The 25,749-nt window shown below is 52.1% G+C and overlaps 11 protein-coding genes across 11 annotated transcripts; 4 read left to right on the forward strand and 7 right to left on the reverse strand.

Annotated features, from left to right (window-relative positions):
* Positions 1–637: 637 nt before the first annotated feature.
* Positions 638–1,864, reverse strand: BBA_05660 (C2H2 type zinc finger domain protein; the record flags this gene model as incomplete). Its single annotated transcript, XM_008600757.1, has 3 exons — positions 638–1,454; positions 1,524–1,606; positions 1,835–1,864. 3 exons carry the CDS (start codon positions 1,862–1,864, stop codon positions 638–640), a joined length of 930 nt encoding a protein of 309 aa, XP_008598979.1.
* Positions 1,865–3,866: 2,002 nt separating this feature from the next.
* On the forward strand, positions 3,867–5,326 carry BBA_05661 (ferulic acid esterase (FaeA), putative; the record flags this gene model as incomplete). Its single annotated transcript, XM_008600758.1, has 2 exons — positions 3,867–4,175; positions 4,265–5,326. 2 exons carry the CDS (start codon positions 3,867–3,869, stop codon positions 5,324–5,326), a joined length of 1,371 nt encoding a protein of 456 aa, XP_008598980.1.
* A 122-nt stretch (positions 5,327–5,448) lies between these two features.
* Positions 5,449–6,643, reverse strand: BBA_05662 (Alpha/beta hydrolase fold-3; the record flags this gene model as incomplete). Its single annotated transcript, XM_008600759.1, has 4 exons — positions 5,449–5,488; positions 5,561–5,691; positions 5,750–6,149; positions 6,267–6,643. 4 exons carry the CDS (start codon positions 6,641–6,643, stop codon positions 5,449–5,451), a joined length of 948 nt encoding a protein of 315 aa, XP_008598981.1.
* Positions 6,644–7,467: 824 nt separating this feature from the next.
* BBA_05663 (alanine racemase domain protein) lies at positions 7,468–9,023 on the forward strand (the record flags this gene model as incomplete). Its single annotated transcript, XM_008600760.1, has 3 exons — positions 7,468–7,662; positions 7,721–7,855; positions 7,911–9,023. The coding sequence occupies 3 exons, from the start codon at positions 7,468–7,470 to the stop codon at positions 9,021–9,023; spliced, it is 1,443 nt and encodes a 480-aa protein (XP_008598982.1).
* A 1,423-nt stretch (positions 9,024–10,446) lies between these two features.
* Positions 10,447–11,436, forward strand: BBA_05664 (dihydrodipicolinate synthetase; the record flags this gene model as incomplete). The annotated part of the gene is made up of 1 exon (XM_008600761.1): positions 10,447–11,436. The coding sequence occupies one exon, from the start codon at positions 10,447–10,449 to the stop codon at positions 11,434–11,436; it is 990 nt and encodes a 329-aa protein (XP_008598983.1).
* A 331-nt stretch (positions 11,437–11,767) lies between these two features.
* Positions 11,768–12,305, reverse strand: BBA_05665 (L-PSP endoribonuclease family protein Brt1; the record flags this gene model as incomplete). The annotated part of the gene is made up of 3 exons (XM_008600762.1): positions 11,768–11,834; positions 11,895–12,052; positions 12,141–12,305. The coding sequence occupies 3 exons, from the start codon at positions 12,303–12,305 to the stop codon at positions 11,768–11,770; spliced, it is 390 nt and encodes a 129-aa protein (XP_008598984.1).
* A 4,158-nt stretch (positions 12,306–16,463) lies between these two features.
* BBA_05666 (MFS transporter) lies at positions 16,464–18,090 on the forward strand (the record flags this gene model as incomplete). The annotated part of the gene is made up of 3 exons (XM_008600763.1): positions 16,464–16,659; positions 16,712–16,774; positions 16,832–18,090. The coding sequence occupies 3 exons, from the start codon at positions 16,464–16,466 to the stop codon at positions 18,088–18,090; spliced, it is 1,518 nt and encodes a 505-aa protein (XP_008598985.1).
* A 190-nt stretch (positions 18,091–18,280) lies between these two features.
* Positions 18,281–18,679, reverse strand: BBA_05667 (uncharacterized protein; the record flags this gene model as incomplete). The annotated part of the gene is made up of 1 exon (XM_008600764.1): positions 18,281–18,679. One exon carries the CDS (start codon positions 18,677–18,679, stop codon positions 18,281–18,283), a length of 399 nt encoding a protein of 132 aa, XP_008598986.1.
* A 380-nt stretch (positions 18,680–19,059) lies between these two features.
* BBA_05668 (Zn(II)2Cys6 transcription factor) lies at positions 19,060–21,839 on the reverse strand (the record flags this gene model as incomplete). Its single annotated transcript, XM_008600765.1, has 7 exons — positions 19,060–19,633; positions 19,704–19,856; positions 19,920–20,097; positions 20,176–20,368; positions 20,435–20,501; positions 20,566–21,522; positions 21,658–21,839. The coding sequence occupies 7 exons, from the start codon at positions 21,837–21,839 to the stop codon at positions 19,060–19,062; spliced, it is 2,304 nt and encodes a 767-aa protein (XP_008598987.1).
* Positions 21,840–22,193: 354 nt separating this feature from the next.
* On the reverse strand, positions 22,194–23,573 carry BBA_05669 (acyl-CoA dehydrogenase; the record flags this gene model as incomplete). Its single annotated transcript, XM_008600766.1, has 1 exon — positions 22,194–23,573. One exon carries the CDS (start codon positions 23,571–23,573, stop codon positions 22,194–22,196), a length of 1,380 nt encoding a protein of 459 aa, XP_008598988.1.
* Positions 23,574–24,054: 481 nt separating this feature from the next.
* Positions 24,055–25,372, reverse strand: BBA_05670 (GPI anchored protein, putative; the record flags this gene model as incomplete). Its single annotated transcript, XM_008600767.1, has 6 exons — positions 24,055–24,074; positions 24,109–24,144; positions 24,206–24,477; positions 24,529–24,583; positions 24,646–25,037; positions 25,113–25,372. 6 exons carry the CDS (start codon positions 25,370–25,372, stop codon positions 24,055–24,057), a joined length of 1,035 nt encoding a protein of 344 aa, XP_008598989.1.
* Between the last annotated feature and the right edge of the window lie 377 nt (positions 25,373–25,749).

Genomic DNA, 25,749 nt, shown 5'->3' on the forward strand with positions numbered 1-25,749 from the left:
GCTACACGGTCGACTTGTACCTGTTGTTGACCAAACTTCGGTTCCTTTTCGCATTCTTCGATACCCATGGGTTAGCATTGTGGGACAATCGCTCGGCAAGAAATTTCACGATGACATTATTTTTCCACTGTCCTTTTACCTGTCTCTTACCCACTAACCTCTGCAGTGACACGCGGTAGCGCTGATATTCATTGACCTCCTCCTGTTTTAGGCTTGTCTCTATCTTTTGAAGAAACCTCAACAAGCCTAGATTCTAGGTTGTTGCTGCCGTTTTTTAGAGATTATCTATAGTGGCTCCCAGAGCCACACATTTTTCTCTCACTGCACTCCTTGCTACATGCATGGGTGTGGGGAGGGAAGCAGCGATGCGGGCAATCGCCTGTTCCTGAGCTGAGCTTGGTATCCAGTATGTTGGGGTATGACATTGGCCTATGATGACACCGCCATCCATAGCTGTGCTTTCCATGCAACAAGACATTGTACAGTTCTGTCACCGTCTAGTGACCGACTTTTTGCAAGAGAGGGCGCTCGGACTTGTTGATACTGGCTTCGATACTCGCTCGTGTCAAGTGGCACTGTTCATTTCTGTGCATGGACATGCCAGCCTTTAACAGTGCCGCGGTGGCAAGCTCTCCCGTCAGGTTGCCTCAAAGCCCCTGAGGCGGGAGAAGGCGGCGGCGAAGCGCTTGAGGTTGGCTGCAGAGAGGGAAGCGCTGACAGAGGGCACGTGGAAAGGTTTCTGGTAGGTCGAATCGCTAGTGCAGAGCTCGACGTGCATATCCTGCAGCGCGTTGACGAGGAGGAGGGATGTGTTCTCGATGCCTTCGGCGGAAGAGGGGCTGAAGTCGGGGATGGGGGTGAAGGGGTCTCCGTTGAGGGAGAGCATGGTAATGTCATAGGCGCCGTCAAAGTTGAACAGAGGATCATCGAGCATGGAGGCGTAGTCCCACGGCCATAGCTCCATCAGATCTGGCGTGTCGACGGAAGCCTGTGGCGCGTTGCTGTGATCCTGGCCGCCGCTCGATCCGAGGAAGCTCATATCCGGTATACGCTCTGTCTTAGCGCTGTGATCGTTGGACATGTGCTCCAGCATCGAGGCCGCGCGTGGATCGACGGCGCTCTTGATCTTGATCCAACACATGCTCTCCTCGGCGTGGGTGTCGGACCCCCCTGAGCTGTCACTGGCGCGGCAGCCGCCGGCGGACTGTGAGGAGCGTGGCAAGACCTGCGTCTTTGGTAACGCGGACCTGCGAGCACCGTCGACGACGACATTACGTGGACGACAGGATAAATGCCGAAGCAGACACCTGCTGCAGGGGTGACCTTTGTCGCAAGACACTTTGCTGACGAAGCAAGCCTCGCACGCCTTTGGTTTGCGTCCGCGGCGAAGCTCGGGAACCACGCTGTCGGCGTCCTTTTCGATGCAATTGAGCATGTGCTTTCGGCACACGTCTCTGCGAAAAATTGATTTGGTTAAAAAGGCGGGTAAGAAGGAGATGACATGAAGACGACTGCGAGCTTACCCTCGTCCAAACTCCTTGGCGCAGTACAGGCAGCGGAATCTGCCCGAGGCGGAATCTGGTGACACAATATTAGGATAAGTTTGCTGCATGGAATGAGGGTTAAAGTGCCGCAAAGAGCATCATGGTCAAGTGAGTAAACTTGTGCGGAGAAGGAGGAGGGAGGTAGGTGGCTGTGGTTTTGTAAGAGGTATTGAGCATGGGAGATGACTGAGAAGCGTGCGCAAGGCGAGAAAGACTGCCCGGTAATGGAGACCTTCCGCGCGCGGCGTAAAAACTCAGAAGCGAGATGGAACAAAACTTGATCGACTTACGTGTGGCTTCGTGGCGACGTAGATGGGCATTTCTCTGATAACGCTTCCCGCACGTTGTGCAGACATATATTTTGGCAGTGGACGTTGCCGAGTCACAACCACCTTGGTCAAGGTCTGTCCTCGAAAAGGAAGCCATGCCCTGTCCCTACAGCTCTCAATATTGTTGCCAGCAACAGCCACGCTGCGCGCTGGCAATAGGCTGGTGGACAAAGATGTGTGTCTAGGAGACGGATGCCGACGCCAGTGTAAGCGTCGATTCTCGCCGCCGGACTCTCGGGGTGGGTTCTTGGAAATAGGATGGCGGTGGGGCCGTGCTGTTCGGATCCGTTCCGGAGGGAAAAGGAGGAATATTTATAGTTGAGTATCGTGGGTGAAGAGACCCGTAATCGCTCGGGAGCAGACTCGGTTTTTTCAAGCCCATTTGTTTCTTCAAATTTTCCGATAGCCCATATGCTTGAAAGAAGTTGCCATTTTCGAGAAAGAAGGGGTCCGACGATCAGTCACCTAAGGCCCGAGTAGGAGTCATTGGAAGCTGTTCTTATCAGCTGGCAGGGGTTCTCATCCGAGGTCGCCAATTTTGTAGCCTTAATCATTTCAGAGTCTCCGCATTCGAAATTTGTGCCTTTTACCTTGGGTCACTATTCGAGGTATATTGGCTACTCTGCGGGAATGAGCAGAAGGGCACTGCGATGGGCCAACAATATTTTGAGGCGCGCAACCGCCTATGCTAGCAAATACAACACGAATCTAGCGTTGATTACGTACAATTCGGTAACTTGATGTCGCTCGTTACTCAATGCAGCTGCATCTGGGCGGGCTGCGCGACACCGAGTCTGGACAAAGCTTCGCAAGTCAGCCGTTGTCGTCTACTGCGAGAGCCGCATCTGTCGGCGAACCAGACACCGGCAAATTTTTCTCGTCTCCATGGGGATGGGCAATGGAAGCACCGAGCGCGGCCTAGCGGCTTACATGCTCCGCGGCTAAAAGACGCGGCGTCCAGACCATGGTTCCTCTTAGCTCTACCAGCAGAGACTTGGGCAGGATATCATCGGCATTTTTGCTGGCAACTAGCCATATTAAGGCAGTGAAGTATACACTAACGGCATGTACCCGTATTGATTTTGACCGTAGGCGACTTTGAAGTGCTTTGTGTGGCTAGTGCCTTAGATACGATGTAGCCGCAGAGGGTAGGTGATGGTTTGGACCTGATGAGAAGACAGAAATGGTTCTTTTCGGATATGTGTTAGAACAAACATATTGGCAACCAAATAATATCACTAAAAGCAAGGTATTAGATGTCGACCCTGCACACTTGGCACAACAATACGGCACTGGGCACATTGGGCATGTTACAACCCACCCCGGGTCTGATTTGGGACATTTGAGCCTCCGAAAAGCAGCGGCTTAAGATGTATAGGCTATATAGTATAAAATACTTTTCCACCCTGTGAAACTGTTCATTGATGACGTGCTCGATTCTTGGTGGCGCATGGTCCAGACTCGTGGCGCTCGTCAACAAGCTTTAACGGTAGCGACGCCGAAAGGTACACATGAAACCTCTGGGAGTCAAATTAAGCTTAAATACTAGAAAAATGCTAAAGGACTTTGAAGAAGCTATAATAATTTCGTCCGAGGTTTCAGCATCGAAAGAGCTCAGTTATGGACAACACTTCAATGCCTACTCCATGATTAGATCCAAGCCCGCCAGCATCTTTTCTACCGCACTCTCGATTCTTTTTGTAATCAAACGCTGAATTGAACTGCTAGGGTCGCTGCTACTATAGTACCACTAGATGATAGCCTCTGAGATTCAAAATTGGGTTCAAAGGCTTCTGTGGCTGAGTGAACTGACCCGTCAGTAAACACACTTTTTCGACGGGGGTTTGCTCCCCGAAAAAGATTTGTAACAGAAATCAAGCCAGTGGGCTTGAAAATTCTTATGTTCATAACTCAAAATTGGCCTATAAAGCCAAGCCACCTGGCAGCCCCCTCGCCTTTTTTCATCAGTATACTCTCGAGACTGCGGTGCAAGATGAAGATTTCTGTCTCTGGGCTTGTTGCGACTATATTCTTGGCGGCAGCCGATGCCGCCTCGAATGTGACTCATGGCCGAGGCTCACCGGGCTGTGGAAAACAGATCACGCACATCGGTAAGGAGGAATGGAACGCCCGATTCGTCGTCTCGCGCTACTGGCGTGCTTTCGTAACCTACACGCCTGAGAAGTACGACGAGAACACACCTCAACCTCTGATCATGGCATTCCACGGTACCGGCAGGCCTCACTGGGAATTTTCTCAGCAGACTCGATTCTCAAAGCCCGGCATCAACCCCAACATGATGGTTCAGTACATGAGGGCTTTCAAGGCAAGTACCTAAAAGTCTTCTTTTCAGATTTAGGAAAGACGACGCCCATACTGACACTGCATTAGAGGAGCTGGTATGGTGCCAATAACGCTGAACCGTGGGTCGATGACTTCAAGTTCACCGAGATGGCTCTTGAGCATCTCATGAACAATTACTGCATCGACGTGGACCGCGTATACCTCGTCGGCCACACTGGCGGCGGCGGATTTGCCAACATTCTCGCCTGCGACCCGCGCTTCAGTCGGCACTTTGCCGCCATGGCGCTCATGGGGCCCACGCTGTATCGCGACCTCGACGACGACTACTGCAAGAACGCGCGGCTGCCCATGCCCATCTTGGAGGCGCACGGATTACAAGACCCGACGTCGCCCTACGGGGGGCTCACCATCAAAGAGCGCGTAGTCGGTGCGATTCCTCCGATTCCAGACTGGATCAAGCGCTGGGTGCGCCGCAACAACTGCAACCCGGTGCCTCACCAGGAATATTACGTCGACAAGCGTATCACCTCGGAAAAGTACACCTGCCACGGCCAATACGGGTTTGTCGAGCACATCAAGGCCCAAGACCATGGCTACTATTGGATGACTGCAAAAGACGATTTGGACATTTCGCAACGAACCATGTTCTTTCTGCAGCAGCAGGTCCGACCAGGCAATCTGTCCATTCCCCTGGATTCGCGCGGTCTCTTCACTACCTTTGGCGGCAACTCCTCGTCTTCGGGCAATTCCACCAACCACAAAGACACGTTCTTCCCGCGCCCTAACATGACTAGATGGGACGACATCACCGCTACACGCAGCTCCAAGACGTCGAGTCTCTTTACCACTTCCAGCAGCGGTGCCGTCTCTACTGCATCTGGCTACCCCGAAAGCCACAACAAGACTACTACTAGTCATCAGGATCGTCCTGCCTACACCACCGCTTCTACCTCTTCCACAAGGACATTTTACGCCAGCATGGCTCCCTACAGTTCAACCTATTCCACAGGGACCTTTTACGTCACCATGCCTCATGGTAGTTCTACCTCTTCCACTTTCACAAGGACCTTTGACGCCAGCCCGACCAACACTCCCAGTCCCGATTCCCACCCCGATCACACTGATGAAGTCCAAGCCTGTCACAACTAGGTCGGATAGATTGAAATGGTTGTCTTTGGTGTGTTTTGCCAAGTTGTTTGCTTTCTAACTTAACAGATAATATGAAATAATCGTCCTTGTCTTGTCAAGCTTGCTTTCTGATTGGAAAGACGCTAAATTTGAAACGAGTTTCTGCGGGTGTAGCTAGCTTTTCTAGACTAGATATTAGACCGAGCTACAATGGAATCATCATTACCATAGAACGAATCATGCAAGCTCTCGCACATGAAAGTGACGGCCCGACGCCCGTCTTCCAGCACGCCGCTCATGCTCGGGAAAACGTGCGGCTGGTCGTGAAACATGGCGAGACGCACGCCCACGCCGGCTTGCCTTAGCTTTGCCGCAAACGCCTCGCCCTCGTCGCGCAGCACGTCGAGTCCCGCGACGACGACAACGGCCGGCGGCAGCGCGGACCAGTCGCCCGTCCAGAGCAGCGGGCTCGCCTCCGGGTGCGCCCAGGCCGCGGCGGCGGCCGGGCCCCCCCCCGGGCAGATAGCAGTCGCGGAACCACAGCATAATGTCGGCCGAGAGCGCGGGCGAGTGCTGCAGGTCGCGCCAGCACGCGCTGTTGTCGGGCGTCCGCGTATTGTCCGTGACGGGGATGCTGAGGAGCTGCGTCTTGATGGCGGGCCCGCCGCGCGCCGCCGCCGCGCGCTGGGCCATGACGGCGGCGAGGTTGCCGCCGGCCGAGGTGCCGCCGACGGCGAGGTTGGCTGCGTCAATGGCGAGCCTGGCCGGGCCTTCCTTGGAGACCCAGAGGAGGGCGGCCCAGGCATCGTCTACCGCGGCGGGAAATGCGTGTTCGGGGGCAAGTCTGTTTGTTGTGTGTATTTAAAACCGCTGTTAGCGCGGCAAAAAAAAAAAAGATAAGGCAAAAAAACTTGAGCTGCGGGAATAGACCTGCCTATAGTCTACAGAGACGACCACGCACTTGGCGCGTGTGCAAATGTTGGTAATGACGTCCAACTCCGAGTCCAGACCGCCGAGCGTCCAGCCGCCGCCGTGGTAAAAGACGAGGACCGGCCACCCCCCGGTCGGTGCCGAGCCGGGCGGCGTGTAGCAGCGAGTCGGTATCGTCACGCCTTTGGTCGGGCCCGAGTCTAGAGCGATGAGAATGTCTTCCTTTTTGCCCACCGGAATCTCAGGACCACTACCGGGAAACGGCCGTCGGGGTATGGAGCGGATCACGCTGATGGGAATCGTATGAATCTTGGGCGCGGCAATGGAATTTTCATTGTAAAAAGCCTTGTACTCTGCGTTCAATCGATGTTCCTGGGACGGATGAATGGGATATAGCTTTTCTGGCATCTTGAAGTTCTCTTGGTTGGGATTTTTTGATTGTTGTTTGCCAAGTTTGGTAAGAAATTGGCGCGACTTGGGTGATTCGGCCTTTTTTTTCTCTTTGTCTTTGTAACACGGACTTTTCTAGTTGGATGATTGCCCCGAGACAGAGAGGCTGCAGCTGGGCCTGCTAGTTATGGGCAGTCTATAGCCTGACTAGGAATAAGCCAGCGATGGCGTGCAGGCGCGCCTCGGCATATTTGCAGCCAATGGCCAATCACAATGTCGAAATGTCACACAGAAGCCTCTATTATAGAAGGCGATAATGCGACCGGGGATCCGTGTTCCTGATCGACGAAAGACCTTATTCTTGCATCGCTTGACCTAGCGAGAATCAACATGGCATCTTCGGAATGGCACTGTAATATTCGATAACGGCCTGCCTTTCCTCAAAGGGTTCCATGAGTCGTCCAAGCGCTGATCAGGACGTTAGCTCCAAGGGGCCTTTTGATGGTTGGTGCAATTGAGGGCAGAAACCCCCATAATACCCCATATTCCGCTCATGTTCCGTAGCATTCCTATCTATTTGGAGGGCGCGATGCCTAGTCTGGCGTAGTGAGGGGCAGGCGGATTCTGGAGGGGGGAGCAATAATGAGGGATATGCTGCGTGTTCTAGAGTTTGTGGGGGTTTCCTTGACCTTTTCCTCTTGTCGCACCTTTAGCTTTTCATAATACGTCGCACGATAATTGGTCGCACGCAGTCTTGATCGCTCGTTGAAGAAAAAAAAGGCCTCAAGTGACCCGTTGCTTGCCTGCTCCAGCATCCGTCACTGTTCGCTGCTACAATCGCCATGGCGTCGTTGACCTACTACGCTGCCTCGCCCCGAGAGGCACTTGTCGCCGAGTACGTGGGAAAGTCAATTCGCAATGTGCCTACACCGGCGGCCATCATCAACGTCGCCGCCGTGCGCAGAAACTGCAGCCGCATGCTGGATGCTTGCAAGAGCCTCAACCTAGGCTGGCGAGCACACGTCAAGACGCACAAAGTATGGCTGGTCTAGTAGTAGCGCGCCTCTGCGCAAGTTGCATGCTGACTTTTTAAAGACGGTAGAAATTACCCGCCTGCAAGTCGGTGATGACGCTTCATTTCCGGTGAATCTTGTGATTTCGACTCTAGCCGAGGGGGAATTCCTGCTGCAGACTCTCAAAGAGTACAAATCTCAAGGTCGGCAAATTAATGTATGTCTTTGTGGGGTAATTGAATCAAAAAGCAGTAGCTAATTAATACTGGCAGATTCTCTACGGCCTACCCATCAACGCCAATGCAGTTGACCGCCTTGCCGCCATTGCCAGCGCTCTCGGCCAAGGCTCCGTCTCGATTCTTCTCGACGATCCTGCGCAGCTCCCCGTCGCTGCTAAGCTACGCCAAGCGAGCGGCATTGCGCCCCATGCCTCGATCAAAATTGACATGGGCGGCAAACGAGCTGGCGTCGTCGCTGATGGCGAGCGCCTCCTCGAGGTTGCCGATGCTGCCCTGAAGGCTCACCAGAATGGCGATATTGTACTCTCTGGGCTGTACTCGCACGCCGGTCAGTCCTACGGCGGTGATAGCCGTGCGGCGGCCATCAAGATGATGGGCGACGAAATTCGGGCCATGATGGTCGGCGCAGACAAAATCAAGGCGCGCGCAGCGGAACAGGGCGTATCAAACCTCCCCGCCCTCGTTCTGTCCGGTGGTGCATCGCCCACAGCCCTGTCTGTCCAGAATCTTTTGAGCCAAGACGACGACGCACAGGCCGCGTCTACGCCAGAGCTACAGACCGAGGTGCAGAGCTTGACGGCGCTGTTTGGCACGGTCAAGAGCAGCGGCCACGTTGTAGAAATTCACGCTGGCGTCTACCCCACGCTCGACCTCCAGCAGCTCGCCGCGCACAGCATGTCAGCGTCGCGCCTTTCGTGGGGCGACATTGCGCTGACTATTCTCGCCCAAGTCCACAGCACGTACCCTGGGCGCGGCGCAGGCGGCACGCCCGAGGTGCTCATCGGTGCCGGCGGGCTGGCCCTGGGCCGTGAATTCTGCAAGGCGTACGACGGCATGGCCTTGCTAACGCCGTGGGGGCGGACGGGCGCCGCGCCGCCTGCAGGCGATGTCGAGGACCATGAGGGATGGCAGGTGGGCCGCTTCTCGCAGGAGCACGGCATTCTGACCTGGGCGGCGGGCAAGCGCAAGGGTACGCCGTCGGGGCCGCCCTCGGACATGCTGGAGGTTGGCCAGAAAGTGAAGCTGTGGCCCAACCACGCGTGCATCACCAGCAGCCACTTTGGGTGGTACTTTGTGGTGGATGAGGATCGGCCGGGCAAGGAGGATGAAATTGTGGACATCTGGACAAAGGCACGGGGTTGGTGAGGAATTCGGTGGCGCACAAATTTGATGATAGACGTTAGTATAGGGAGCGGAGTGTGAGGAGTGTGCATTTTCTTTCCGCACTTGATCAACAAGCAATGTGTCTCGTGATGTTGAATCCCCCCACCCACCATGTTGGGGGCGCGCGTGAGTGGGGGGTTGCCGGGCTGCCTTTCCGTGCCTTTCCACACTGCGGGGGATGCAAACAGGCTACCTAGATGACAAGGGCTACAATGCCATGTCATACAATGATTGTGGCCATGAATATGATCAAGCCAAGCACCTGAAAGCACGGCAAGGGCATGTGATTTCGGCTTCCCGAGATTACGTTGACGTGTCGAAACGTTACGTTGGGCTGCGGTTGCTCACGGTGAGTTATCTCACGGAAGTCAGCAGATCGGACACTTGCCCGCAGCCTGCAGGACTCTGCCTGCATCCGAATTTCTCCACATGTCTTGCATCAACCTGGATTCTCCAGCTGAAGCTTCGCCGAGGACCACCGGAACTAGTGCTAGTTTGCTGGCCTAGCAACCTAGCAACTTGCAACTTGGCATCCATCCTGGCTCAGGGCCCCCCAAGACCCCCCTGCTGGAGCTGTGTGTCACTGACAAGGGCCTCGGGTGACCCCCTCCATCTCGCTCCATCTTACCGATGGACACAGTTTTGACTGCGTGCATCCGAATTTTGTGCGACAATGGTGGCTCTGCGACACTGTGATAGACAAAGAAACCCCAAAGCGAACTGACACCTCAGCCTTGGACAGGGTCTTTCCCAGCCCTCCACACACCGCAGTCATACACACATGTCATAAATAAGACATAAAATCTGCTCCCCAACTGGGGCCGCGCCGCGTGGGGGGCTGCGGAACAGGCTAAAGTGGTCGCCGCGGGGGTGCGACATTGGCAACACGATTCGAGGGCGGGCGGATCAGTTGACGGAACTTCTTCTCAGACTAGAGGCAACTGAAGGCTGCCAGACTAGATGCCATGTACTCACTAGGTAGCTGATGTCGTGATGGGCGAATTCGTCATGCACACAACCACAGTGTTAGTTGGGTGGAATGGCCGGTAGCCGGATAGGCCTTCAACAGCGTCACACGGGTGACGGATCAAGACAGAACAAAGAGGGGCGGGGCCAACTATTGGATGTGTATCGTTTCGTAGATTTCCTGAGTCGTCTTGGGCGGGACGGAAAGGCTACTGGTTTAGAGGCACCACTAGCGAGAACGTGGATAGACCTTCCCACTCTCTCCGCTGTCGTTCTCCAAATAAATCTTGTCTTCCCTTTTCCTTCTTACAAGATCATCTGCCTTACCATCATAAAATTCAACAATTATAACCCCTTCCTTCTCGTTCTTGATTGGAGATTTCTCCCCATCAATAACCTACAACGTACCGATTTACACCCAACAGCCAAAAAGCCCATAATGTCACCTTCGGTGTCTTCCACCGGTGGCAACGGCGGCAGTCCTCGACCACTGAGCCGGGGCATCTACGTGCCGACTGTGGCCTTTTTCGACGCCGAAACGGAGGAGCTAGACACCAAGACGATTGGACGGCACGCGGTGCGCCTAGCCAAGGCTGGTGTAGCGGGCATCGCCGTGCAGGGCTCCAACGGCGAAGCCGTTCACTTACTGCATGAGGAACGGACGACGGTGACCAAGGCGACGCGGCAAGCCCTCGACGCCGCGGGCTTCTCCAGCATGCCGCTCATTGTCGGGTGCGGAGCGCAGTCGACGTTTGAGGCCATTCGCCTGTGCACAGACGCGGCGGCCGCCGGCGGCGACTATGCGCTGGTGCTGCCGCCCAGCTACTACAATGGCCTCTTTGAGGGCGCGACGACCGTGCTTGACTTTTTCCAGGCCGTTGCGGACGCCTCGCCCATCCCGGTCCTCGTCTACAACTATCCCGGCGCGACGCCCGGCGTGGACATTTGCTCCGACACGCTGGCGACGCTCGCCAAGCACCCCAACATTGCCGGCTGCAAATTCACCTGCGGCAACACGGGCAAGCTGGGTCGCGTGGCCGCGGCGGCCAAGGCGGCCGGCAATGAGTTTTTGTGCTTTGCGGGCTCAGCCGACTTTACGCTGCCGGCGCTGGCCGCGGGCGGCGCCGGCGTCATCGGCGGTCTCGGCAATGTAGCCCCGCGCGCGTGCGTGCACGTATTTGACGTTGCAGAAAAGGAGGGTGTATCATCTAAGGAGGCGGCGCGTCTGCAGGAGATTGTTGCTCGTGGCGACTGGGTGGCCATTCAGACAGGCCTCGTCGGCGTCAAGGTGGCGCTCAACGAGTATGCTGGCTACGGTGGCTTCTCGCGCAGACCACTACCCCGACCGGACGCGGAAAAGACCAAAAAGATTGTGGATGGACTCAAGGAGATTATGGAGCTCGAGAATTGGTTGCAGGATAAAGCTTGATTATATGTAAAGTAGACTTTGTCGCGCCAAATTTCCTATTACACTCCTCTTCCACTGGAGATGATTACGCAGGTGGAAGATTTCGAAACAAGTATATAGATAGCTGAGCATTGACACACAATTAATACATGATTGGTTATCATAGTAAATCTATGTCATTTTTGATAATCCTGCATTATTAGCCATCGTAGAGTTGGCAACTGGCAGCTCACATTCTGATAGATGTAAGTAATATCTATTGTGGTACATTTATGTCATGTTTGTGACTGTTTTTCTTGCTTCGCATTATTTTGTTTCAAAGTTTCACCTTAATGCTCCACTCGTCCGGTAGTCATTCAACAGCAGTGCACTCAATCTCAACGTCGGTGTTGAGGGGCAGAGTCTTGACAGCGACGCAGCTACGGGTATCATTAGTACAAGTCGTGTTATAGCAATCATTGGCGGGTCGTGGCTCTTACGTGCGGCAAGGCTTGACATCGCCCCAGTAAGTCATGTAGATCTCGTTCATCTTGGCAAAGTCGTCCATGTTGGCGAGGAAGACGTTGACCTTGACGACCTTTTCAAGGGTGGTTCCCGAGGCCTCGAGAATGGCCTTGAGGTTCTTGATGCATTGGTGCTGTAAAAGGCGGGCGCGCGTCCTTGTCAGCCAGCTGTGCTGGGATTTCCATGACAGCGTCGTGTTCCGGGGGCAGGTTAGAACTTACAGTGTGAGCCTGAATGTCGCCAGGAATAATCTGGTTGGTCTCGGGGTCCATGGCGACGGCGCCAGAGACAAAGACGAGGCCGTTGGCCTTGATGGCCTGGCTGTAGATGCCGGGGAGGGGCTTGGGGGCCTTGTCAGTGAGGACAGCTTCTTTGCCGGACGCCATTGTGAGGAATGCAGAGGTGATGGTGGAAGAAAGGATGGATTGGGGAATGGGTGAGGAAAAAAAATTTACAGATGGAGGGGGGTACTTTAGATGCGGGAGAGCAGGAATTGTCAATGGTAGGGCGTGCCAATGAGTATTTTTGTTTGTGTTTGACAGCATCCCACCTTTCTTGTCCAAGAAGAGCTTCCCCCCTCACTGCCCCCGCACCCAGATAGCGGGCGCGCCAGCTGGTGGACTGACAAGCTATCTCTAGGTATAGCGGGTTACAGCGGGTTACAGCGGGTTTACTGGCCAACTCCCGCACTACGACCGCTCAAGTTTTCTGAAAGACAGAATAGATACGTTGACGTCACTTCATACGAGAAGCTTCACAGCACCAAGGGGACCACCTACGCGCTTGATCGAGTTTTACAAGATGCAGAGAAATTAAATTACCACGAGAGCAAATAGATGTGTTAAATGGTCCAAGCTAAGCCTTCCCTTCAACGCGTCACCCACAGCGGCGAGCCACAGCTAGGACCCCCACCGAAGAATACAGGCGACGGCAAGATCACAGGGACAAGCCAAGGACGTCAGCGAGAAACCCAATATACGGTCCGGCGTAGCAGAGAAAATAATGAACGATAGAGAGCCAGAACCGAGTATAACCTAATCCATTCCCTCTAGGGCAAGTACGAGATAAGAGACAGTCGCCACAACGTAGGTAAGCTAAAAGCAACGCAACCTCGCCACGACTCCAGCGATTGAGGCGTTTGCCCCTATATACAATAGTCAGATAGACGAGGCATTCAAATGCTACTCTTTTAATTGCATTGAAGGGCCGGGGCGCTTGTGGACAAGGTTTCTGGGTGAAATGGTAAACCCGCTCATTGTTCGTTTGTTAGCTTGTCAGATGTAATTCTATGCACTGGAATCTGATGATTCAAACAATTCTGAAGCTTGCTTAAATCTCGGTTGAATGACTTTTGCTTCAATATTGGGTCGCCGTCCTACTGGAAACCGCAGGAACTTCGGTCTGATTGTCCTGAGCTGTTTGCTTTGCTTCTCATATGTCCCCTGCCGCCGCGTTAACTATGATATTACGAGGCGCAAGATCATAGTGTGTAAGCATAAATGTTTTCGCTTGTAGAAGCAAGGACCCTTTAAAGCTACATAATCGCAATTCTATATTCATGCCTAATAAATCTAAAATCTGTCCAGAAGGCTAGAAAGTCCTATAACATATTTAACGACCGACCTTGTGGTAATTTTGATTGTTTTTATCGTATTGGCGAGGCATTCTGGTCTGTAGGATTTGGTGAGGAATCGGCTGGATAAAACCATAATCTGACCAAAGGGGTATTTGGCTTTAGGCTCTGTAAGATGAGTTATTTTATTTCGGCATCTGCACCACACATGACTATCTCGTCTGGTGATTTATTTGTTATGAGGGCTGTGATTGATGATTAGGCTTCGGGAAACTACCCTTGACGGTCAAGAATAGTCGTACAGCCAGCCCTCTTTGCACATGGTTGGTGCAGTAATGAAGTGCAAGCCAGGCTGTGGGTGGTAGCCGTAGCAGGGGACATAGTCCCCCCACCAAAGGAGTGTAATCAAAGTACGGATACCCAAGTTAAATTTACTCATCCACCGCCCTACAAGCTGCACCACCTCGACTTGACCCCCATTCATCAATTACGTACCAGCCGTGTCATGACCCCAACGCATCCTACAGGCCAGGCTTCGCACCAGACCAGCAGTCGCGGTGGGCAACAACGCGCAGCTCCAATAGTTGGGTATACAGTGGGTCCAAGTAATTCCGCTCGCAAAACACCAAAATTATATACTAGTACTAAGTCACGTCACGTAGAAAAATAACTCTCCTTCTTATAACCTATATTATAACCACCACGATGCCTAGAATTACCTAAAATCCTAACTATAGTCCCTATAAGAGGGGAAGGGTATAGTAATTATATTTAATTAGTTTTTCTTATAAGGACGTGGCTTAGTATAAGCGTATTCCTAAAGGTAGTATCTCTAGTATTATAATATACTATAAACATTAAATTAAGGGTTAAGATTTACTACGCCTAGGCGTATTAAAGAAGATATTAGAATATAATAAAAAATATATTATTTAAATTATTAATAATAACCCTTTTATCTAGAATAAAAAGCTTATTAAATAAGCCTATTTATATTATTTTATATTAACTCTTATTTCTTACTTATAATAGTAGAATATCCTTTATAAGTATATAATTTAATAACTAAGATTATTAATAATTAAATATATAACTATAAGGTTTAGATTTATATAAGAATATTATTAAAAGTTAATTAATTAGTAAAAAAATTTTTTTTCTCTAATAAGTATTTTATAGTTTATAGTAATAGTAATAAGACTAAGTAATATTTTACCTATAAGGTATATATTTATAACCCCTTAAAGAACTATAAATAACTTAATAACTATAAGGGTCTAGGATAAGAGATTTAATAAGGATAAAGTATAACTATAGGTACCCTAAGGATAAAAAACTCTTATATTTTAAGGCGTAATTAGTGCTTTTAAGAGGTTATCTTTAAATATAGTTAATAAAGACCTTAATAGCCCTTAATATAATATTACTATATATATAATTCTTATAATACTATAATCTAAATTACCTATAATTTTAAAACCTAGAAATATATTTATATAAGATAATATATTTACTTATATAACTTATTTAATATAAAACTAGTTATATAAGTTTAGTTAAGAGAATAGGGTGTATTTCCTAGATTAGCTATTATATTTACCTAATCTTAACCTAATTAAGAATATTTAAGTATTACTTTAAAAAAAAAAAATTTAGTATTATTTTAAACTTTTAGAGATATTAGTTAATAAGCACTTATTTAATTTATTAGAAAATATTACTATTAAGTACTAAGAGGCTTTTAATTAAAACCTCTTATATTATCTAATTATAATAATATTATACTAAATTAAAGCTATTATTTACTCTAGAGGCTAGTATATAAAGTACTAATTATACTAATTAATATAGAATTTATTACTTTATCTATATATAATATAGCTATTTCTTTACTTAAAAATTAGTTAAGTTATATAGGTTTAAAAGTAATAGGTGTAGGTACTACTACCCTGCTCTGGTAGAGCGCGAGCGGAATTACTTCAGACCCACTGTACCATCATGCAGCCACAGCCAATCCCCCGCCAGCCCGCCCATTGACTAGTGGAGACGCTTGATTGGGAAACGAGGGGAACAAGTGCCGGCATTTCTGCAGCTGGAAACGGGCTGCAACCCATCGGTATTCACGACTGATTTTCCGGAGAATTTCTGGGGTCGGACGATAAGAAAGTCGAATGGCTTGAATTATCGGCCAACTCGATCGAAATTGCTGTGCTTTTATCTTGTTGCTGTTATGGCAGCCGATAACGCAACTTCCATCATCTATCGTCGGTTCCACTGCAATTCTCGAATATCTGTCTCCTCCGACCGTCGGGCCCTCGTCCAATCCAAACACACACCCGCTGTCCGCAGCAATTGATCAACCCTATTTCATCTAATGAGAACATGACGGTCGCCTGCCTTTGCACCGCAACGGCCAGCAGGCAGTCGTCATTTCCTTTGGCCCAGCATTAGCGCAGGGCGCCTCGTTTCTTCACATGGTCTCAAGTTCGGCCTCGCCCGTCGGAGGCGCGCCTGGTTCAGAATACGACATTGAAAGCAACCCCCTCCACGCCCGTTTGATAGGCAGAAAACAACAGGGTTGGCCGCCACTTACGACGACTGCAACCTTGCCACCAACACCAATCTAGCGCAACGCCGTCGTCTTGCTGTCTAACCGCATGCGTGGCTTGCCCTGTGCCCGAGCTCACTTTTTCTTCCTTCCCCGTTCCGTGACTAGTTATATCTGGGGTGACTTCCGGCCATCAGGTTGCCGCCTTGGCCAGAACAAGTGGTCCCTTATCTCGGGGTTGCAACTGATAGCTCTGCTCGAGTGGCTTTCATGCGCATTGCCTATTAGGTTTTCTTATCGCGACCACAATCTATAGTCCTCAATCGGAGCCCTTATAAGAAGCTCACAGACCGCCAGTTGGCGCAGCAATTTTCATCGAGCCCGAAGCCTCATCCTTCAACGGCGCTTGCTCATCGTGCGACCATGACGAAAGATGATGCTGCGGATGTGGAAGCGTCCAGCAGCAAGGACAACATGGCTCATATGACCCTCTCCCACGACGACAAACCGGAACTCATGGGGACCATGGATGACATTGCCCGAGTCATCGACCACAAAGCCGAAAGAAGCTTGGCTTTCAAATTTGACATTCGCATCCTACCCGTTATTGCAGTCATGTGTCAGTCATATTCTATTCGTTACATTCGTAGCTATCTAACGACTTGTCGCAGACCTCTTCAATGCTCTCGACAAAGGCAACATCGGTAACGCCCAAACCAAGGGTCTAAGCAAAGGTATGCATACACATGCATCGCAAGCATTGGCACGGCATTAACGCTGCCATTCTCCAGATCTCAACTTCAAAGATGGCCAGTACAACCTCATCGTCTCCATCTTCTTCGTTCCCTACGTCATTTTCGCTCCCCCCGTGGCTATGCTGGGCAAGAAATATGGCCCGTCACGCACTCTCCCCATCATGATGTTTTGCTTTGGCTCCATGACACTTCTTACCGCAGCCGCCCAGAACTTTGGTGGCATTTTTGCTCTTCGCTGGTTTCTCGGAATGGCCGAGGCTGCCTTTTTTCCCACAGTCATCTATTACCTCACCACATTTTACCGCCGTGGCGAGCTGGCCAGACGGCTAGCCATCTTTTATGCTGCGTCCAACATTGCCAACGCCTTTAGCGGTCTGTTGGCGTTTGCCGTTTTTCATATCAAGGACAGCAAAATTCTCGCCTGGCGTTATCTCTTCATCATTGAAGGTAGCATCACAGTTCTCTTTGCCATCTTTGCCTTTTGGTATTTACCCAAAAGCGCAAGCGAGGCCAAGTTTCTGAGCAAGGAAGAAAAGGATCTTGCTTTCCACCGAATCCAGGTCGATTCTTCCGCTGTTGTCGGCGAAAAGTTCAATCTCAAAGAAGCCTTGAAAATTTTTACATACCCTTCGACATTTGCCTTTCTCGGTATCGAAATCTGTCTGGGCGTGCCTCTTCAGTCTGTCAGCCTTTTTCTGCCCCAGATCATTCAGCGTCTACAATTCAGCACAATCAAAACCAACCTCTACACTGTGGCTCCCAACGTCACTGGTGCCGTTATGCTGCTTATTCTCGCCTTCATCTCTGATTGGACGCGCCTACGTTTCCCTTTTATAATTCTGGGTTATGCCTTTACATTTACAGGCTTCATCATTTATGCTGCTATTGAGGATGTTGAGAAGCAGCTGCATCTTGCTTATTTCGCCACATTCATGATGTGCTGGGGCACGTCGGCGCCTTCGGTGCTGCTGTCCACTTGGTACAATAACAACGTTGCCCACGAAGGCCGACGTATCACGCTGACGTCTGTCGGCGTCCCCCTCGCTAACCTCATGGGTCTTGTGTCGAGCAACATTTTCCGACAAAAGGATGCTCCTAAATACAAGCCTGCACTCATCACCACTGCTGCTTTCGGTGCTGCCGGTGCGACCATTACTGCGTGTCTCGGCGCATACATGATTTTTGACAATGCTCGACGTAACCGCAGAGCAGGCCGAAAGATTGATGCTCGCGATGTACCCACGCAACGGCTACGGGATGGCCCCAGCACAGAGGAGTTTCGCTGGTTTCTATAAATACATTCCCGACCCACGTTTTTGGAAGGCTTTTTTTAAATATATTTGAGCGATGATTGATTTAAATTAGTTACATGCACCCTACCTATATCCCAGCTATGTCTATACGCTGCTATTGTACAGTAAAAGAAGTTTGACAGTGACTCTTTGAACTTGACAAGTGACGTCCCCATACCCCAACCCATATCCTTTACTTGTCGTCTGTGGTGACGGCAAGGCCTTGCTCGCCATACCACCAGCGCCAAATGGCCTTGCAGTAGAACCACGTCTCCATGGTGCCAAAGATGCTCAGCACTACTATGAGGAAAATCTTCATGTTTTTGCTGACGCCCAGCCCGTCGAGGCTAAACTTGGGCAGCTCCGGGTTCCCGCTCTCTGTCTCGACTGTTACCGGCTTGACTCCGGGCTTCTTCTGTGTCGCTGCGGTAGTGTCGGTAGAGACTGTCTTGTTCAACGCGTCGTCCCCAGAGCGGTAGCAGCGCGCGCTGGTGGACAAGTATGCGTGGCGCGCGAGGATGTGCTGCGGCAACCGCGGCCGCAGGGCACTGCGCACAGCGAACTGCATATGCTGTATTGACAATTTTTGCATGGTGGTATTGCGATTGTACCTTTTTTTTTTTTTTTTTGGGTTTTGGTAATCTTCTCGAAAAGTGTGTGAATATGGAAAATGGAGAAGCCTGCATCAGCTCAAGGCTGGATGCGCTGTCGCTGTCGCGGGCCGCTAACTCGTACGGGCATTACGCCGAGATGGCTTGGCCGGTTCATTTTCGTAGGAGTCATTGCCAGGGCTAACAACATGATTAGAATAATTCTTGGCACAATTTGTGTTTCTATAAGACGTAAAAGGATCAGGAGAGGGATATCTAGGTTTAAAAACGATATATACATTGTAAAATTGCAAGCCATGTTTCTTCTTCAGACCGCATCATCATCATCATCAATCATCTTGCGCATCCCACGGCGGCATACTCACCTCCATCCCCTGCCACCAGTAATGTCTTCGGCTTGCAAAAATAAACCCAGCTCGCTAATCTTTTCGTCCGCCTCCCAGTGTCCATTCATGAGATTCGTAAAATACTGATCATCAAAGATGAGGTCCGGCACGTTATTCGCCGCCCCCGGAAACGTCATCATCGGCGTCTGGAGCTGCGGCGGCGACTGCGGCGTCATCTGCGGCGGTTGCTGCGGCTGCTGCTGCCATGGCATGCTCGCGCTAATGGAAAACGAGGCCGGCGGCAGCGATGTCTGCGCGGCCTCGGCGCCGCCACCGCCGCCGCTGTGGGCGTTTGCCGTGGCTACCGCGGCGCCGGAGAGGCCGTTGCCGGCGTAGAGCTGCTTGGCGTGCAGACGGTCGGCGATGGAGGCGTCAAGGTACTGGAAAAAGATGTCGAGAACGTTATTGTTGATGCGCCAGTACTTTTGGATTTCTTTGAGGCAAATAAGGCACATTTGCGCGCGGTTCTCGGCGATGCGCCGGTTGACGCCCGTGTCACGCCGGATGCTGATGACGTGGATGCACAGTGAGGTGAATAGACTGGTTATCCTGAAGACGAAAGTCAGTTTTAGAATGTCGTCGGTGATGAGGAGACTGAGGACGCGGTCGGTATACGCACATGTGCATCTGGCCGCGGCCTAATAAGCCACTTGTATACATGTCCTCGGCTATTCGACTGATGCGGCATGCTGATGCCGTTACAATCATGCTGCTCGCGGTCTTGTCGTTGGAGTGGAGATAGCTGTTTCGGTGGATGAGGATGCGAAGATGGCTAAGCACCGTGTTAGAAATACTGTTGTTCATTATCAGAAAAAGCACCCCATCGGTAACGTACTTGTATGCTAGGTGCAAGAGACACGCCCAGACCGAGGTATTCGTCTCGTCCGACAGAAAGCGCATACTCTGCGGCAGGCTATCTTTCCACGCCTCGAGCGCATTGTCCAAGCTCTCCACGTCTTTGGCCTTGGAGCCCGTCCGGCCAGGGACAAAGTGCAAGTCAATGATGCGGCCGACTGCGCCATTGTTAGCCGCGCGACAAACGTTAGGGGAGCGGGCGAAAAAAAAAAGAAGAAAAAAAAAAAGATGCATACTCAGCCGTGCGACTTCAACCATCTTGATGGCATACGTAATGTGCTCGGGCTTCATTGGCGCGAGAATCGGGTGCTCCTTTAGGTCCACGTCGGGTGCCTCGAGATCCGCGGCGCTCAGCGCCTCGATATCGCAGTCTTCGTCCCTGATGCGGCTGGGCAAGCCGAGAGATGCTGCCGATTGTCGTTCGCGCACCTAAGGAAAGATGTGAGCAAAAAAAGCAGAATTGTCCCGCTAGAACTGTGGCTGAGGAGTGCATACATAGATGGACCACCATATTCTCCTTCTCATTGTGGGCGTTTCTACCGTTTTGGAGACTGAGCAGGATCTAGAGCACGTGGTCAACAAATGCTGCGTGCCTTGGAAAAAAAAAACCGATACGCAATACTCACGATCGATGAAGGCCGATGGACTCTGATAGAGTAATGACATTTCCCAGCCAATACCGCACATCGCGTACGTCGGACGGCCCGTTTCTCTGAAAGCTCATCAAGAACAGGGACTGGATGAGCGTGATTTCATCCCTTTCCCAGTCGGCATCAATCAGCAGCTTTGCTCGCGTGTAAAAAAGCGTCTTGGCCTGAAATCGGTCGCTCAGCCCCATGCCCGATATGACCGACTCGTCGCAGTAGGTGCATCCGACAATCAGCATCGCGTACATGAGCACCTTGGGCACCCTGTTTTCGGTGAAGCGCTTCGCCAGGTCGGCCGCGTCCACGACGGGGAAGCACGGGTGGAACCAGGTGAAGAATGCGCGGAGCGCCGGCGCGCACTGCTCCTGCGACGGCAGGTCAAAGACGCCCTCGTCGCGCAGGTACCGCAGCGTCGACTCCTTGATACCGGAGCCTTCGGCCTGGGCCGGGTTCGGCCGCTTGGCCGGGAGGTGAAACGTGTACCGGGACTGGACCCCGCCGGGCTGGTTGGAGGTGGCATCGCCGCGCTCGCGGCCCCCAGAGACAATGGTGAGAAAGTTGGACTCGCCAAAGAAGCGTGCGCCCGACGCCTTGGCCGAGGAGGCGGGCGTCGGCGAAGTGGGTGGACTGGCCTCGCGCGCTGCCGTCTGCTTGCGCGTGCGGTAGCTGTGGCCCGCTGCGGCACTGCCAAACGGCGCGGAGGAGGAGGAAGATGGAGCAGCGGTGGTGGCGGCAGTAGCAGAAGCAGAAGCAGAAGCAGAAGCGGAAGCGGAAGCGGCAGGCTGAGAAGGCGACTGGGTGGTGGTGTTGGTCGCGTGGGCCTCTCGGTGAATCTGGTCCTCCGGATCTGTGCTCTCCGCGGTGCCGGACGCAGATGCTCCATTCCGGTGGTTCTGCCTCGTTCTCGGTCCCTTGTGCCGTGGCTTCCGAGGATATCTACCAAGCCAGAAGAAATGAAATTTTGCATTAGCTGATGCCGATATTCGTTGCAAGCATTACAGATTTTTGCTACTGCTCTACTTCGTTCCCCGGAAGGGGCGGGGGTTCATCTTTTTGACAGTTAAAACTCACCTTCCTCTTCTTGACGGCAGCACCTCACACTTGACGCCTGCATCGACGCAGTTGGTGCATGGCTGCACCTCCATCACGTCGCAGCGCACACGCCGCGAGTTGCAGACGGTACAGGCATGCTTGGCCCGCGCTTTTCTAGCCGACGAAGCGGCTTCGGTCGCCGAGGGCGACGGCGAATTCATGTGTGTGCTAATGCAGTTTCGTTGGGAATCGGTCCTTAAAACTTGAGCTGGTTTCATGGGCGCGCAAAACTTCTTTCACGATTGCCGCCTAATTTGGTCGCATAAAATATACACCCCTTGTAATGATTGATATTTTTTGCTGTGATGTAGGAGTCAAGTAACCGAGATTGAGATGCCGAACGCGCGGCCCACTATTGACCTAGAACTCGCTCCCACACGTCTGTCTCCGTTGTCGCAAAAGGCTCGCTCTCAGCGTCGGCAATTACTTGACGCTTTACCGAGGCGAATTTTGCATTTCTTTCCAGAATAATTTGACTTTTTTTTTTTAATTACTCTCAATCTTATAGGTATTTTCTAATAGCTTCGAGGCAGGCGCAGTACCTTTTCGCTAATGTAGTTGAGAATCATCTCGCGGCTTACCGGGGCAATGCGAGGCACCAGACACTCGCGGAACCAGCGCTCAACATGGTACTCTTGTGCGTAGCCCATGCCGCCGTGTGCCAGAATCGCCCTCTCGCAGGCCGTAAAGGCAGCCTCAGCCGCCAAGTACTTTGCGCTGTTAGCCGCCACGCCGACGGCATCCTGCTTGATGAACCCGTCCGCATTGCTGCTACTGTTGCTGCTGCTGCTAGCCTCGTCGTATAAGCGCGCCGCGTGGTACGTTGCCAGCTTGGCCGCCTCGAGCTTCATGTACGCGTCGGCCAGCGGGTGCGCGACGCCCTGGTTCATGCCAATCGGGCGCTCAAAGACGACGCGCTCCGACGCATACTCGGCCGCTTTTGCCACGGCGGCGTAGCCCAGCCCGAGAGCCTCCCCGGCGAGCAGGCAGCGCTCGGCGTTCATGCCGTGCAGGATCATCTGAAAGCCCTTGCCCTCTTGACCGATCAGACTCGACGCGGGGACCTTGTAGTCTTCAAAAAAGACTTCGTTGGCGTCGACGGCGCGCCCGCCCATCTTGCGAATCTTGCGCAGCGAGAGGCCGTTGTCGGCCGCCTGGCTGTCGAGGGGAATGCAAAACAGCGACAGCGCCTCGCTCGGCTTCCTGGCCTCGTCGCGCGGCGTGGTGCGCGCGAGCAGAATCATGCGCGACGCCACCTGCGCGCACGTAATCCAAATCTTTTGCCCCGTGATGCTGTAGTAATACCCGCCGTCGCCGTCGTCGGTCCTCGTGGCCCTCGTCGACAGCCGCAGCGTGTCCAGCCCCGCGTTGGGCTCCGTCACACCAAAACAGACGCGCCACTTGCCCGAGATGATGTTGGGAATCGTCTCCTCGAGCTGCGCGCGGGAGCCAAACTTGGCGAGCGGCTGCGTGGCGTAGACGTTGGCGTGGATGGCCTGCGCGCCCGCCATGCCCGCCCCGGACTCGGCAATCGTCTGCATCATCATGGTGGCCTCGGAGATGCCCAGGCCTGCGCCGCCGAGCGACTCTGGCAGCGCGATGCCCAGCCATCCGGCCTTGGCCAGGGCTGCGTGGAACTCGTGGGGGTCTTGCTCGGCCTGGTCCTTTTCTTGCCAGTACGTGTTGGGAAACTCGGCGCATATCTGCGAGACGGCTTCGCGAACCATGAGCTGGTTTTCTGTGAAGCCGGTCGTCTCCATGATACGCAGCGGCCGGGTTGTAGACAGGCGACGCAGCGGCGCAGAGCCATTGACGACACTGCGCCGGGCTGTAGATGGGTGCTGGATATAGACTTGCGCCAATTGGCGCCTAAGGAATTGCGTAGACCGCTGCATTGTGACTGGGAAAATAATAAAGATTTTGATGTTCAAGAGGTCGCTCTGGTCGCTGTTCAGAGGTTCTGATCTCGCTTCTTAAACAAGTCCGGGGTAATGACGTTGATCAAGTACCCGATCGGGCTTTTGACCAACGCCACTAGGCGGAAGAAGCCGAGAGCTCCCCGACCCCGTCACTTTAAGAGGATAGTTATAATCTTGTTCTTTCTTGAGCAGTCCTTTGACGAATGGACTAATGTTTACACAGAGAAAAGTCCTTCAAGCCAGCGTCTGGCACCCTTTGTTTCGGCAAACACAGCTCAACATCCTCGCCCTTCAAGTCATGAAACACCCGGGTATATTCGCGCTGGTTGCTGCGTTAGCTGTTTGCTCCTTGGGCAGAGCTCATCTTGACTCACGCTGGCGATTGAGATGAAATCATTATAGATGCCGTCAACCTTCATTTTTCTGCGAACCAAGTCTCCCACTCCGCCAAGCAGGCTCACGACAGTGGTGATTTTACTGTCCCATGTTACTAGTGCCGACACGAGCTTACCATCAACTCTTGTTGACTCGGTGCTGCCGTATGGGTCTAATGAGATGGTCAGCAATTTTTTGTTTTCCTCTTTCAAAAGCACCAGGTTGTCCGTTACTCTGCATCTTTTTGCCCTGGAGCATATTCCACCACCAAGCAAGGCCAACCGACTTGTCAACGATGATGGTGGGCCACGCTGCATAAGGTGTAATGACGTCGTGCTCCTGCTCTTTTTGGCTGGCGACGGAAACAATGCCGGCTGGGGAAATGTATCCGGTAATTTCATCCGTAGTTGGGTCAGTCGAATTGTTGACTGAGGCGAATAGGCCTGGAACTTTGGTGACTACGGAATTACAGGTTCGCACTCGCTCGGCGTTTTGGTGCAAGCGCCTGACTGACTGTTAGAAATAATGTTCAGCATCATTTTCGACTTCGACTTACCGGATAATGTCAATGTCAAAATATGGGAGCTCCAGAATCTTCCACGGCTCATGACCTGAAAACCAATATCCTAACCGTGTTAGCTTCCGTAACGCTTCTTGCTCACTCTAAGCGTACCCTGTTCAACAGTGATTGGGCCAACACCGCCCATGTTGTATTCGACGCTGACCAACTTGCCACGTTTGGCCACCCATAGCTTTTCTTTCTCGTCTTTGGACAATCCGCTAAAGAACTCTATGAAATATGTAAAGAGCTCTCCCTCGTACGGATCATCCAAGTAAGCAGGGCTCTCGCACGCGTACGACTGCCTCGGGTCATTGACTGGCAGTTTCTGGTCACCAATCTTTGTCACAGCACAAACATGGCCGTCACCTTGGTAAAAGACCTTGTCGACCGTGGTTTTGGCATAGTCGAGCCACTTTTGCCATGCAGCGGCAAGTCGACGGTGGGAAGCCTTGCAGCTTTTCTCGAGGGCGCTGATGCAGCCATACACGGCCCAAAGTAATTCGCTATTCATGCGTATTAGTTAGTGTCTGGTGTGAGTCAATATAGTAGCTTCATTGTGCCAAGTTTTTTTTGTTTACCCGTTGTCTAGTCCTGGGACTCGATTGACCCAGTCCCAGGTCGGCTCGATATTCTGCGAGCTCGTAGTCATCCAGGGAATGAAGCCGCCGAACCCGGGATAGGTGGCGTTGAATCTCAGGTACGTCTCGAGTTTCGTCTCCATAATGGAGACGGCAATCTGGGGCGCTTTTTGGGGGTTCCCGGGCGAAAGGAACCGAGCTGCTTTGGAGGAGCCGGCAATGGCGTGAGCATAAACCATTATTTGGAGCGCCTGTTCCATTGTTAGTATTTGCACATTTTCGGAAACGTCACTTGCCAATTGCCACTTGCCTCCTTGCTTGCAGCGCTGAATGGGTGTTTCTTGGTGCGTTCCCCCGTCACCCAATCCAGCTGTGTACCATCGTATGTCATGCCATTGGCCGAATTGTAAGAAACGTCATTTTGGTGAAATTGTCCCTCCCAGTATAAGAGATTCCATTCGAACTGATCTGAACTTTTTACAACCTCATCTTGAGTCCAATCTAGTGCAAATCGGCAGGGTGGTGGGGAAGATGACGGCGTACCAGTAGCCAGCCCGGATAGCAGACCCGACCACAGCAGACACCACGATACAGTCAGCATCATCAAATACAGTCTGTGCAGTGGTCTGTGAGGCTG

Source organism: Beauveria bassiana, assembly GCF_000280675.1.
Source record: "Beauveria bassiana ARSEF 2860 unplaced genomic scaffold BBA_S00015, whole genome shotgun sequence".
Taxonomy (NCBI): Eukaryota; Fungi; Ascomycota; class Sordariomycetes; order Hypocreales; family Cordycipitaceae; genus Beauveria; species Beauveria bassiana.